The sequence below is a fragment of the Emydura macquarii genome, unplaced genomic scaffold (assembly GCF_026122565.2).
Source record: "Emydura macquarii macquarii isolate MOO-44397 ecotype Brisbane River unplaced genomic scaffold, CSIRO-AGI_Emac_v2 contig_1253, whole genome shotgun sequence".
Taxonomy (NCBI): Eukaryota; Metazoa; Chordata; order Testudines; family Chelidae; genus Emydura; species Emydura macquarii.
This window is the reverse complement of record NW_027131390.1, coordinates 80,806,049-80,819,627: the sequence shown is the minus strand read 5'-3', so window position 1 is coordinate 80,819,627 and position 13,579 is coordinate 80,806,049. Positions and strand designations below refer to the sequence as shown.

At 39.8% G+C, this 13,579-nt stretch overlaps 1 protein-coding gene across 2 annotated transcripts in view; it reads left to right on the top strand.

The window, feature by feature from the left end:
• SLC4A10 (solute carrier family 4 member 10) overlaps nt 1-13,579 on the top strand; it is a 171,542-nt gene that overhangs the window by 78,857 nt on the left and 79,106 nt on the right. For both annotated transcript variants that reach the window (XM_067549364.1, XM_067549362.1), the window contains exon 5: nt 1,764-1,924. In XM_067549364.1, the coding sequence (XP_067405465.1) occupies nt 1,764-1,924 (161 nt within the window). The remainder of the gene's footprint in view (nt 1-1,763; nt 1,925-13,579) is intronic.

The window sequence follows — 13,579 nt, the reverse complement described above, 5'->3', positions numbered from 1 at the left end:
ATGGTGTTGCCTAATACTTTCCATGTTTTCAGCTTCTTGTAACTTTCCCAAACTCTACCCTTTTGGCCTGAAATTTCCCATAGAGGTGTCTGCCTCAAGCTGAATTTTGTTTGGAAAGTTTCAGCTAAAATAGTTCAGGTGCTCTGAAGAATGAAATTAGAGGAAACGTTTTTGCCCATGTTAAATTCTTAGTCATTTCATTGAGAAGCTCTAGTAACTCCATTCTTTGGAGCAAGGTAGTTTAAATTTGGCGGAGGGCAGTAAGGCAGTCTTTGTGTGAGAGATGTAGCTTTTGCTGTCTGTGTGGAAATCCACTCAAATTTGACCAAGTTCTAAACCTTTGAAAAAAATCTCAATTTGTGTATGCTCAGTAGAGACTTGTTAAAGTTTAGCAGCTAAGTTCTGTGAATATTCCATCTGTATTTGACATGGTCCAGCCTGAGGCTGCAGGGGGCTGAGGAATACTTTCTTTGCAAATGCTGCTACTGGCTGATGTGAGCTTCTGTGACACAGCATACTGTAACTGCACGCAGGGAGACTCTTTCCTGTGCTTTGCTGGTGATCAGGCAGCATAGAGGAGAAAGGAGTGACTTGACTGGAATGTAGAGGAGGAAGTGACGTATAGAGAGAGCATGGAGAGAGGGGACGAGGGAGTTACAGGATCTGGGATGGGGTGGCTAGTGGATATGGGGAGTGAGACAGGAGTTGGATAGGTGCAGAGGGGGAGGAGAGAAGTAGCCAAGGAATGGAGTTGTGTAGGGCCAGAGAGGGAGGGAGGCACAAGTTGGGGGAGTTGGATAGCAGAAAAAAGAGAGGGGGCAGTTGCCAAAGCGAGGAGTGTGGATAGAACCAGAGGGGGTGTAGGGCAGGATCTGGGAGAGCTGGATAGGAGAAGAGAGGATGGGAGGTAGGAGGCTGGGATGGGGATGGATAGGAGCAGAATGGGTGATAGATAGGAACAGTGGGAACAGGAGCTGGTCTGTGGGGAGTGGAGGGATGGGATGATGTATAGGAGCAAAGTGGGACTGGTATAGGGTGGAACATACAGGAAGGGGGGTGGCAGAGACAGGTTTGGTGGGGGACATGAGCAGAAGGGTATATAACCACTAGTGCACACTCTGTTCCAGAACCTAGATTTGAACCCATGAGTCCTAAGTCTTTATATACCTCTGCTGCCAGCAAATAGTTGTAAATCCACTGACAAAGCATGTGTCTCATTCTTCTCTAGTGTCTGGGCTATGCAGAAGATAACAGCCTACCATTGCTACCAATTACTTTAAGCTCAAGTGGCAGAGATCTGTGCTGTTGGGTGTCAATGTCGCTCTACATGATAGAATTTCTGGTTTTTTTAGTTTACGTTTTCCTAGGATTTATAATACCCCCTATACTGACTCCCTAGCAGTTCTTTACCACATGACATTCCTAGAGTTTCGCTGACATACAGAATCAATGATTCTGGTACACAAAGCTATTTTAACCAAGACAGGGCATTATCCAAAGTTGCGCAAAACAAAACACGTTATTTTTTTATCTGCTCTCGCCTTCGACTCTCAGGATGAAATCCATGACTGACAAATGGTAATGGACAGAATTGCTGGGGGAGGAGGAGAGGGGTAGGAGAATGTTCTCATGTTTCCTACTAACAATAGAGAGTAAAATAAAACCAAATAAAATATTTGATAGTGTCCTTTGAATATGCATGAAAATAACTCACTTTTCATTTCCTATATACAAAAGGCTTACTAAGCTGTTTGTTTGCATAGATGGTTGAAGTTTGAAGAAGATGTAGAGGATGGTGGAGAGAGATGGAGCAAACCGTACGTTGCCACTCTGTCACTTCATAGCTTGTTTGAGTTGAGAAGTTGTATCCTGAATGGTACAGTTCTACTGGACATGAGAGCTAATTCTTTAGAAGAAATTGCAGGTATACTGATGTTTTATACCAATAACCTGTCATGATAAATATTAATGTTGGAAACTAAAGTATGTATCACTTATCAGAGCCCTTTGCATAAAAATCAGCTGTGTGTGGAAAATTTTTCTATAAAAATTTTACATGTATAAAATCATCTAAAATTGGACTTGAGCAGTAAGTATTTTAAAGATATTTTATAACTAACTTTGCATAAGTTGTAGGTGTTTCATCAGAGTGGATGTGTTCTCTACTTCACTTCTGCCACCACGTATTCAGAATGATATATGTGCCAAATTCAAGCCATTTTTGAGATGGCTGATCACAAACAGACAAATCATCTTAAACATTCCTTAAAGTATCAGCAGTTTTCCACCATTTTCCACCACAAAAGCAGCTGTATGGGATATTTTCCAAATGTACAAATATGCATCTTTGGCTTGAGAACAAGATTGAGAAATTTCAGCCTATAGTGTATATTTTCTAGGAAGTTGTAGATGCCTTAAAATAGTGTCTTAGAATGAAAGTGGCTTCTTTAATTATAATGAACATTGCTCCCATCATGGTATAATTCTGTAGGAAACAAAGTGATGTACTGGCAGTTGCTCAGTGGTATAATGTTCAGGCACAGTCCTACAGTAAATATTTCAGATTATAGCCTGTGGACGAAATTCTCATTGTGTTGATGCTCCATGCGGAAATACGGTCACAACTCTCATAACGGCTTTAGGGAGTTTCATGTACAATTCCTTCCCATACTGCTAGGAAAATTCAGCCTCTGTAACTTCATAACTATATATCCAGACCATGAGCATGCTGAAATTGGGTAAGGAGGCGAATGAACTGTGAAGAAACTGAGAAATGGTACAATTTACATAATTTTCCACTGGGAGGAGAGAGGAAAAAATTGAAGTGTCTTGAGTTTGAAAGACCACATTTTATACAAGTCAGGGCAGTCCTAGATGGAATTTATTGAGGGTAAATATGTTATGGTGACAATAGCAGGGAATGACAGGGGAAAATTAAAATATTCAAAAAGTTTTGCATGTGTGTGAGTAGACATTAAAAGTTCTAAGGTGACTCATGCACAAAGTGCAAAAAACATTAGGTTTGGAACCCAAAAGTGGCCATGAAATATGCTGAGATTCAGAGTTTTCCCCCTGGCTCATTCCCTTGGTCCATGGGCTGGCAGAGGTTGGGACATCAGGGAAAAAACATGCTCAGCTTTTGAAGCACCTTTTGTCACTTTGTGTGATTCCATTTGGCTGATACTTGGAGCAGCAACAGGCAGACTGTAGAGGAATCTGCAAGATAGAATCATTGAAATTATACAGATCCAGAGGTCCATCACCCTAACACTTAAAAATTAAATACTCAGCAGTTATCAGGCAGAAATGTGTACCTGTGACACTTCTCGGGGTACGCAGGACTATGAGTCGCCTTGTTGCCCCCTGCCTCCCTGCACTGCCAGCCCTTCAGCCACCAAAGCACTCTCCTCTGGGCTAATGCCGGCCCTTTTTTTTGCCAGGCAAGTTAACAGTTGGTGCACCCCAATCCCTTTGAATCGTTCCCCTGTGGTATCCAGCCCCTGGCACTGGCTCCTCACAGAATTTCCAGATCCTCGTCACCCAAAGGTGCACTGTGTCCTACGTCACCGGTTTTACCTTAAACCACTGCTCCTGTAAACCAGACAGACCCACACAGCACTTGTGAGCACATATAGTAAAGCAAAAGAAGGTTTATTTAAGAAAGAATAAAGATTTTACTAGAAACAAGAGAGAGTGGTGGAAGTGATCAGTTACAATACAAAACAAAATAATAAAATCAAACGTGGGTCTGCACTTCTCAATAGTTACCTTTCCTATCCAATAAGTAGATTTCCCCCTGAAATTCAGTCTGTTGCAGAGCGGGCTGGCTTCTCAAGAACCGGGACCCAAAGGTTCATGAAAGCATCCCCCTCGTCCAGGATTAGGAGTCTTGACAAGTGATGAGCTTTCTGTAGATACTTCATGCATAAATATCCAGTTAGACATGTGTTTGGTGTAGTGAGTTTGTCAGACCTGAGGTGAGAGCTATTTGCAAAGAACAAGGGACCCACTGCCAAGGAGTGTCTGTCACAGAACCATCTCCCACCTCTATTACCCTCAGAGGCTATGCATTTCACCCTACTTCGTAGATGGGGGTCGGGCATGGGGAAAAGGAATGGAGGGTTTCAGCCCCCTCAAAAGAGAAAATTTAGAGACACAGAGCACCTGTCTATTGGAACATTTACAGCAAAAGAATAGTGTAAAAATTATGAGACCTTAAAACTTAAATTAATTTGCTTCCGAGTTCAAAATGGGAGAATGGTAACTTTTGTTTATATAAAGGTGGAAAAGTAATAGTGAGGAAAGTTTGCTTCACACACCAGAAGAGCATATAAAGGAATTGGATTTACACATAGCTGGTAATGTATTTAAATCCAGATTAGCTTCATCAGAGTAATCTGAATGAGGCTACAGGAGAGATGTTGTACATAGGGCCAGCCCTTAGAGACACATTGAAATTGGCTGGGATGAGAGTGGCTGCTCCCTGCAGCAGGTACCCTTCTCAAACTTGTATGTCAAAATGTTGTCAGGTATTGTAAACGCAGTCTACTGTAATTGGGGTGGTTCCCCCTCCATGCTGTGGCTCCTATTCTCCCAGGAACCATGGGCCGAATAAGAACTTCAGGATTTGGCTTAATAATGATAAAAGATGGATGTGAGGGATAGAAGTGAGTCTGGCAGTGTGCTAGGCAAAGTGGTATGCCAACGTGGTCTTTTATTATGATGTATAACAAAACTTATCAATTTTTTATCAAGAATATCACTTGCCTTCCACCCCATGTTATTGTTCTGATTGCTAGCACTGTCCACTGGGTTTTTCTTGCCTGAGTGAGTCATCCTCACTCAGGGCACTGCTCACTCTCAGGAACTTTCAGACTCATGAACCGGAAGTCAGTCCGTCTGTCCAGCTCCCTAGTACAGTAAGTGTTCCACTGCAAAATAAATTTTCTTCATGAACTTTGTTGAAGTAACATGTAGTACTATGGAATTTTTTTCTGTCAGCTTTCTGAAGATGTATGATAGTAAGACCACAATGCATTTGTGTTTATAATCTCTGGAGCACTAGTTGCTGTCAGTCCTCCTCCTTTTCTTTGTTGTATTCTTGAAACTTTAGAAGTCATAACGTTAGTTTTTTCTTTGACCATTCTTTGTAGGTATCTGGTCCATTAACTTGTCCTTTGGTACAGGAGCTTGATGTATGGTTGTAATGTAATTTTTTGGATTGGTTCCATTTCCAAAATCTTTTGATTCACTGCTTAGAAAAAGTTGATTTTTGTTTGTTTTCAGAACTTTCCCTAAGAGCGGCAGCTATCATTACTGTTGTGGTTCTCCCTCATTTGGTGTCTTCTCTGATACAAATAGTAGATGCTGTTATATTACAAGGCTTAATTGCTTATTGCTTTTACAATCTGCAATTTTAACTGGCATTCTGCTGACGACCTTTCTTAACAACTGCTTTGCAAGTGTTTCACCTCACTCTGAGGCTATTTTTCTGCAACTCCATTAGGTTTGTGTCTTCCTTGCTGCCTTGAGGTTTTCTGAAGAAAATTTTCACTATTATAAATAAAGCTGCTAGCCCATTTGATTAGGGATGTCCTGCTATTATTATTATTTGAATTGCAGTCGTACTGGCAAGTTCCAGCCACGATCAGGCTTCATTGTTCTAGGTATGGTACAAACACAAAGGAAGATGTGGTCTGGGCTCTTAAAAGTTTGCAAAAAAATGCAACAAATGAATGTGGCAAACAGAAAGGATTGAGGAGGAAGGAGGGGGTTTAACAGTAATAAGGTCACATAGTTACATAGACTTGCTGTGTATGTATACAACTCTGATGGTTCCAGTTAAAAGGAAAGGTTGGTTTTTTCCCCTGTATAAAGTAAGTCCTGGACTGAAGTGTAATGATGAAATTTGTACTTATCAGCAAATTCTTTAAAGTCTTTTTTACTAAACAGTTACCCATTATTAGTTGTTGTAGTTCCACTTACGATACACCACATTTTGGAAACATTGGTTTGATCCTAGGAATGACAGGAGTTCTGCTTGTATTGGATAATACTGATACTTAGAAAAATTAAAGAAACAGTTCCTGGATATCACAGAGCATCCCTGAGTACATAGGTCAATCCCAACCTTTCACTGCTGTCATAGGTTCTCTTGCCTGTTGGCTTCAATTTCTTCAGAAAATTGTTCAACTCTTGCAGTATTGCCTTCTGTCCATGTTTATGCTAGGCCAGTCCACTAACATTTATGCAGTTTTGCTTTTAGTAACACTCCTCAGTTAATCTCTAAACCCTTATCTTTGTGGTTCATAATTGGTTTCTGTGGTTTTTTCTGCTATTTTTTACCTTTTTGTAACTTTGCATAGGATTTGAATAGTCTGACTATGGATAATTTTCCACATTATTCTATGTAAGACATGTCATTCTGATTGTACCAAGTAAAACAATTATATACATATATTTTCAATTTATTTGCCTGGAGACTGTGTTATGGAGAAATGCTTGTTTCTTGCTGTCTGTTTCCAATTACACTTTTGTGAATGCAACAACAGTCTTTCTGTTGCTGAAGGAGTTTCACTTAACCTGCATTGCTGGATTGTGATCAAGGGTTTTTGTCTGCTTCAGACAAGACTTTTAATCCACATAAACACTTTCTTTATTCACTGAAGTGTTAAATATCCAGAACAAAGCCCTAGACTCTTTCTTTGTTTGAGTATATGTTTTTAAAAGATTTTCTTAACATGGGCTTGAGGTAAAATCTACAGGTGAACAATGTTTTTAATGTTGTTGCACTAAGATGTGCCACTCATGTTGTGATGGGAGTTTTCAAATTATCCCATTCTTCCTCGTATCCGTTCTTCATTATGTTTTGTTTTCTATTCTAGTTTTGTCTCTATTTAAAAAAAGATCTGTAAGACTGTGAACTTGCTGGGGCAGGGACCTGTCTATCTGTATCTGTTGATAAAGTGCTATGCATATCTACAATGCTGTAGTCAGAAATAATATATTTTCATTTTAGCTGTGTTTCCTGAGATGAATTTTCACTTCAAATATTGTACATCTTTTAGAAGGCATGTTTTTGGCATTTCTTAATTTGCTATTAATTTTTCTTTGTCTGATTTTATTCCCTCATTGAAAAATACTTCACTTTTGACTTTTGACTTCAGTCTGTTTAAAAACACATTTCCTTTTCTTCAGTTTTAAATCACTTTTACCTATGTGTGAGTATAATAACATAGTCGTTTGTCGTGTCTCTCTGGTGTAGCTCCCAGATTAATATGCAATCATTACACACTAATATCCAAGAAATTCCTCTGAACTGTAGTAGTCTATTGATCACTCTAGTGCAGAGCATATGCCAAAATGAAGTCTCAAGAATCTCTCATGCAGATAGTGTATTTTGGAACTTGTCTTTTCAAGAGGTTTTTGCCAGAACATAGCTACAACATCCAATTTAGAGATTTACTTTATTTTGTTCTACGTTCCATTATTTCAGTTCAAATTGGCAGATAAAACTGTTTTCTATTGATATTTTCATTTAGTTCCTTTGGATCCATGCAAATTCTTATATTACCATCTGGTCTGTTGACTAACCACTGAAAGAACCCAATAGGTTCTAGCACTCGGCATATGATTCTATTTTCTATTGTTTGGCTCAAAGACTTTTTGGTCAGCCTTTAGTGATGGTACTTTCTTTGTTGCATGATTCTCTGGCCTCACATTTTATTTTGTTTGTACTTATTGTGTTTTAGGCAAACAGCAAATCCCTTCAAATAAATAAATGTACTCAACATGGCCTCTATGTTGTCTAATCTATGATTTTAGCTAATCCGCTTATAACCACTATTGTAACCACTAGACACCCTCCCCTCCTCGAGCCAGAAACAGAACCCAGGAAGCCTGATCTCCAACATTCGGCTGCTGTCTAATAAATAGTTGTGTAACTCACTGGGAAAGCTTGTGTCTCATCCCCCTTTAGTGGCTGATCAAACCAGAGAGTAACAGCTCAAGTGATAGAGGTATGGGTTGGGGATCTAGGTCCTAGATTCAAATCCTGCTGAGAGTCCATGCTGGGAACATATATGGTTGTCCATGACAGAATTTGTTTGTCCAATGTTGTTTGTTTTTTTTAAACTGGTTTATTGAATTCACATGTAGACAAAATATCCATTTTGAGGTTTTGAGCTTAATAAACTCTTATCTATTGATTATGGCATGACAGACAACAAAACCCAAGGATTCCACTTTCTGGTCATTTGTCACACATTTTGATTCATTGTATCGCACAATGGCAGTTTTAAAGGTTGAACTAGCTTCACTACCCCTGTGGTGTTTCTGTGTTTCTTGGGTCAAATTCTCTGCTGGTGTAAACTGGCACAGCTCCTTTGAAGCCAATGGGACTGAGACAATTTACAGCAGAAGAATTGACCCTCTTGATCTGGAGGACCTTCACTGTGCCCAGTTGCTGCACAGCAGAGAAAAAAGGTGTGCAGACATGTTCTTTGGACCTTTACCTTTCCTTGCTCACTGGCATAGGGGGCAAGTCCTAAGCGTCTAATAGATTTTAGCTGCTATTTTGGAGTGGTTAAAAATTAGATCATTGGTCAAGTACTGCTCACAGTTACTCCAGTGTAAATCTGGTGTGTGAAAACAGTGGAGTTGCTCCAGGGCAAAATTTGTCTCTTTTGTGATCTTCTGTGAGAATAGAATGAAGATTTTAATTATTCACATTTTTCACCCTGACATGGGAGCTGTTAATTTTGTCTAGAAGGAAAGTAGGAATTTAAGGTTTGTAGAAAATTATAGCTTTTTCAGTACGAAGAACTGTTTGGTTTGTATTGCTGTGACAGAAAGATATGAATTATTCAAATGTCTGGTGTAGTCTTCAATAGCAAATGTAGCGTCTGGAACTGCAAGGGCCTAAGGACCTCAAAAGTGCTGCTGAAGTTAGTGGCAGCTCTGGGAACTTGGGCAGGTTTGGACTCAGTAGGCTTAGATTTTCAAAGCTGCCCAAGGAATTTGTATGTATTATTTCCCTTCATTTTAATGGAAAGTGGGAATCCAAATCCCTTAGGTGACTCTGCAAATCTCAATAATTAAGGGCCCAATAATAGTAATTAATAATAATTAAGGGCCAAATCCAGTTCCCAGTGAATGTTCCCATTGACGTCACTCACATTAATGGTTCATACTCGTGGTTTTGACTTGATCCTGTTCCCATTGAAATCGATTTGAATACTGTACATGACTTCAGTGGGAGAAAGGTTGGGCCTGTTTGTTCTTTTGGCTTCCAAATTACATGGTTGATAGATCATTATTAGGCCTTGGATTATGATGAAGTGGTCTAATGTTGCATGTTTCACTCTCTTTTGTTAAGTATTTCTTAATCACAGAATTGAGTTATAGACAGTGTAAAAGGAGAATGTTTTAAATGAGTCTGACTGGGGAAAGATCTTGAAATTAAATATAAAGAAATCCAAGTTTCTTTGAATCTTTCTTAAAAAACTGACCTAGAAGGATGAATTTTCTGCTTAAAAAATGAACAGTATTTTCTTCACTGTTTCTTTGCAAACCAAGATTTTCTTACTGACAAAAGCTGTTAAGAGCCTTAAGGCTTTGTCAGTGTCAACGTTTCCCATGCAAAATTCTGTGTTACCACATCCACTAACTACACACAGTAATAGAATGTGGCTGAATGATATGCCTAATTCTTCTACATAGTTTACTTCTCAAAGAGTTGCATACTGTAGTTGTGATACCACCTTGAAAAGCCTGAAGTTAAATAGCATCTATATGTCAACGGGGCCTCTGAAGGGTTTTATGTATTGTGAAAGAGGGATGGGTTTTTTTGGAAAAGTACGTTGTCTTTGTACAGCTGCAGAGAGGAAAGTGCCCTGGAGTTTGGTACTGTAAGGCTATATATATACTGAGAGCTAGGGGCGTGGTTCCCAGCTCGTATGCACCTACTCATGCTAGCTCTTGTTGAGCTCCTGAGAGTATAAATAGCAGGATAGCAGCAGTACCCACAGCAGTGGAAGTGCAGCTTTGCTGTGCCGAGTACAAATCTGCTTGAAATCAATGGAGATGTACTTGGCGGGGCTAAGCTTTGCTTCCATTGCTATAACCTGTGCTACTTCAGCTATACTACTATTTATGCTTATGATGGCTCAATGAGATCTAGCATAAATATCTGTATGTGAACTGGGAATAGCACCCCTAGCTCGTATTGCAGTAATAGCCAGAGAGAGAGGTAAGTGTGTGCCCTAGAGATTTGCCATCGCTAGAGGTAGAGAGACAATGCCGTGAAGATATAGGCATAAATCCTTTGCTCTGTTCTTTGGTGTGGAAGTCAGGGAAACTGTATTGATCATGTGGAGGGGAAACAGTTGCACAGGCTTTTTCAACAGTAGATATTTTGGAAAATTTTCACTCTTTTCCTTCCACTGGTGCAGCTCAACGGCTGGTGGCAATGCAAGATCGCCAACCCCACTAATTCCAAAATCATGAATCAGATGTCAGAAATAATCAGATTTGGTGTTTTAAAGAGTTCTCTCTATTTGACATCTGATTTCTGAGACTTTATGATGCACTGGCTTAGTGTTTTCAAGCTTTTCTCTACAATCATGAGGGCTAGAAATGGTTTTTGGGTGTTTTGTTTTTTGTTTTTTGAATGAATCCTGAAATTCTTATGCAATCTCTAGAGTCCAGCAGTAGGGGCTTTAAAAGAATCCTCAGATAGTGTGAAACTCATGATGAAATCACAAGAGTTGGCAACATGGTGCATGCAGAACACTGGCATTTTTACCATTGTGCCACTAAAACCTGCTTAGAGCAGGCCTAGACAACATGACAACAAAACTGTCAGCAACCAGCTGAGCACTAGCTGCACTAGCCCTCCTGCACTTGAAACCACTGATAGGCTGCAACAATGGAAGTGCAACAGTGGAACATTTCCCATTCCCCCTCTCCACCCATAACCACTCCATTCCCCTTCAACATTAAATCCATATTGACAACCAGGTTTTGCAGAAAAGGGTTGGCTGGGTGGAATGTAGGGGAGAAGTCAGGGAAAAGCCATGGTTCCTTCCAGCACAGCATAGCTTCTTCAGGAAACAAAAATTAAATTAGTCACTGCATCTGTGAGCAGCAATGACTACCCCTATGTGTGCTGTGGACGCCAGTGAACATGGCTGGAGCGCAGTCAGGCCAGTGGGAAGGGGAGGAAATCAAATAGGCCAAATGGCAACCAAAATGGATGTGCTGGGGAGCTTGGGGATAAGCAGATGATGTAATGGTTTTTGTTGTGTGCTCCATGACCACAAGAAGTTTTCCTGCCAGCCTTTCTGCAGCCCTGTCTGGAGCATATTGCAGATCTGTGAGAATAAAGGAGCCAGAGAGTTTTGTAGGTAGGATTTGTAATGTCTCCCTTCCAGATATTTTTATGCAAAAGGGAAATGTCTTAAATATTGACATATTGATTATCAGCACTTAAATGTACCATGATATTTGTCATAGTGCCCATTTGACTGTAGGGAATACTGCAAACACACTAATACAGGCTCAGTCTGTGACCATGCACATGCTGGGTTCCACTGTCTGACACATTCTCACAGGCAGGATGATGACCAGTCACCATCCCAGATTTGCCTGCTCTAGGAGCTGCCTCTTCTGCTTGCCGAGTTTGATTCATGCTTCATTGAGAGCAATACTGAAGAAGCAAATCTGTGTCTGCATATTGTGCCATTTGTCTCTTGACTAGGGGAAATGAAAGAAAAAAAAAAACCACATTCAATTGTGCTTTCACACAAAGGCCTTGAGTGATTTTTCTGTTCTTACTCAATACTTCCCCCCTACTACAGTGGAGCAAGGCACTAGCAAAAGCCATTTCTGCAGTTGTGACGTGGAAAGCTACCCGCTAAAGGGAGAGATGCTCACCCTCAAGGGCAGAGGCTGTCCCTGAAGCAGCAGCAGCAGAATGAGGCTGTAACTGAGACATTTTTTCCAGGAATTGTTTGTTCTTCCTTTACTACATACCCCAAATCCTTCCCTGGCATTTGATTCCTACTAAAAAAACCCTAGGCAATGCCTTAATAATCTCTCCCCCCAACACCTGTAACCTCCTCTCTTGCCTTCCATCACCCACCTCATTCTCCTCCAATCTGACCAAAATGCTGTAGCCAAATTCATTTTCCTCATGCCCGCATTCCGTGTATCATGTATGTCATACAAATCTACCTCTCCATCGTAACGCCTACCTTTCCCACAGTACTTCGAACAATGATCTTCTAATTCTCTATGTAAACTATTTTAAAAATCACCATGCTTTCTCCCATTTTTGTCTTCATATATTGTTAGTTCTTTATAGCAGGGACCTACCTTTATTATGTTTGTAACGTTCCTAATATGCTTTAGGATACTATGAAAATAATAATAATAATAGTAATAATAACAACTTCAAGCATATTTTTCTTTTCACTCTGTTTCTGCAGTTATACAGAGATAGAAGTACTATGTGTATGTCTACATCTCTCTCTAAATATCTATTCTTGTCTTTCAATCTATATATAAGTGTATAGAACTGTGGATCCTTTGATGGTATACCAGTAATGACTCATGTAGACAGGCACTTTCTGTGTAATCCATCCTCACAACTCTTACTGCATCTATATGTGACACATTAGTTTATTGTGTGGTTGCTCTGAAATTTACAAAAGCAACAATATATGTACATTCAGTGCATTGCTGAATTTTGCAATTTCACCGTGCATTTTACCTGAGTACTTATTTAAAGTTTTTTGTTCTTCAGCTCTTGGCAGCTATCAAAGACTTGACCCAATCTGTCTCTGCTTATGACATCTCTACCTTTTATTTATTTTTCTGCTCTGCTTGCTTCACCACTGAATTAACTGGTAGATATGAACCTGTATTGAGAACAGACTCAAGAACTGTCTGAATTTTCAGTACTGCAAGTTTCTGACTCAGCTCATTATATCACCATTTCTGTGTAGCACGATTTCTCCTAATAGATATGCAAGGACATTTTGTGCTCAAATGTTGCTGATTTATTTGCTGTGGAATATATGTTTCTTTTTTTGCTTTTAAGAATTAGCTACTGTTGCCAACAAGATTTTTTTCCCCAAAATGAAATACATCAACTCGATAGTGTCTTTCCCCTTAAAAATGAATAATACCTCTTAATATTTTCTGTTAGTGGATTTCATGCTGAAGCTTTTCATTCTGATACCTGCATAATAATTTACCTTATTTAGGCCCAAGTCCCAGCCATGCCTCCATACAATGGGACTCAGCATGGGCTCATGGCTTTGCTTACAGGATTGGGTTCCTATTTATTCATTGTTTCTGAGTAATGTGGTGGTAGTTTTGCTGTATATTCTTATTTTACATGTCTTTCTGCTGTTTATTGAAAGCATTATCAGTGCATCGCTTAGTAATTTAGAGCCAGATTGTGATCTTGTGTGGGCGCATGGGGAGAGGTGAGGGAACAAAACCTTCCCACAAGATTTGGACCATGACAAATGACATGAAAATATGTATTTTCATCTACTTAATCATAGATTAG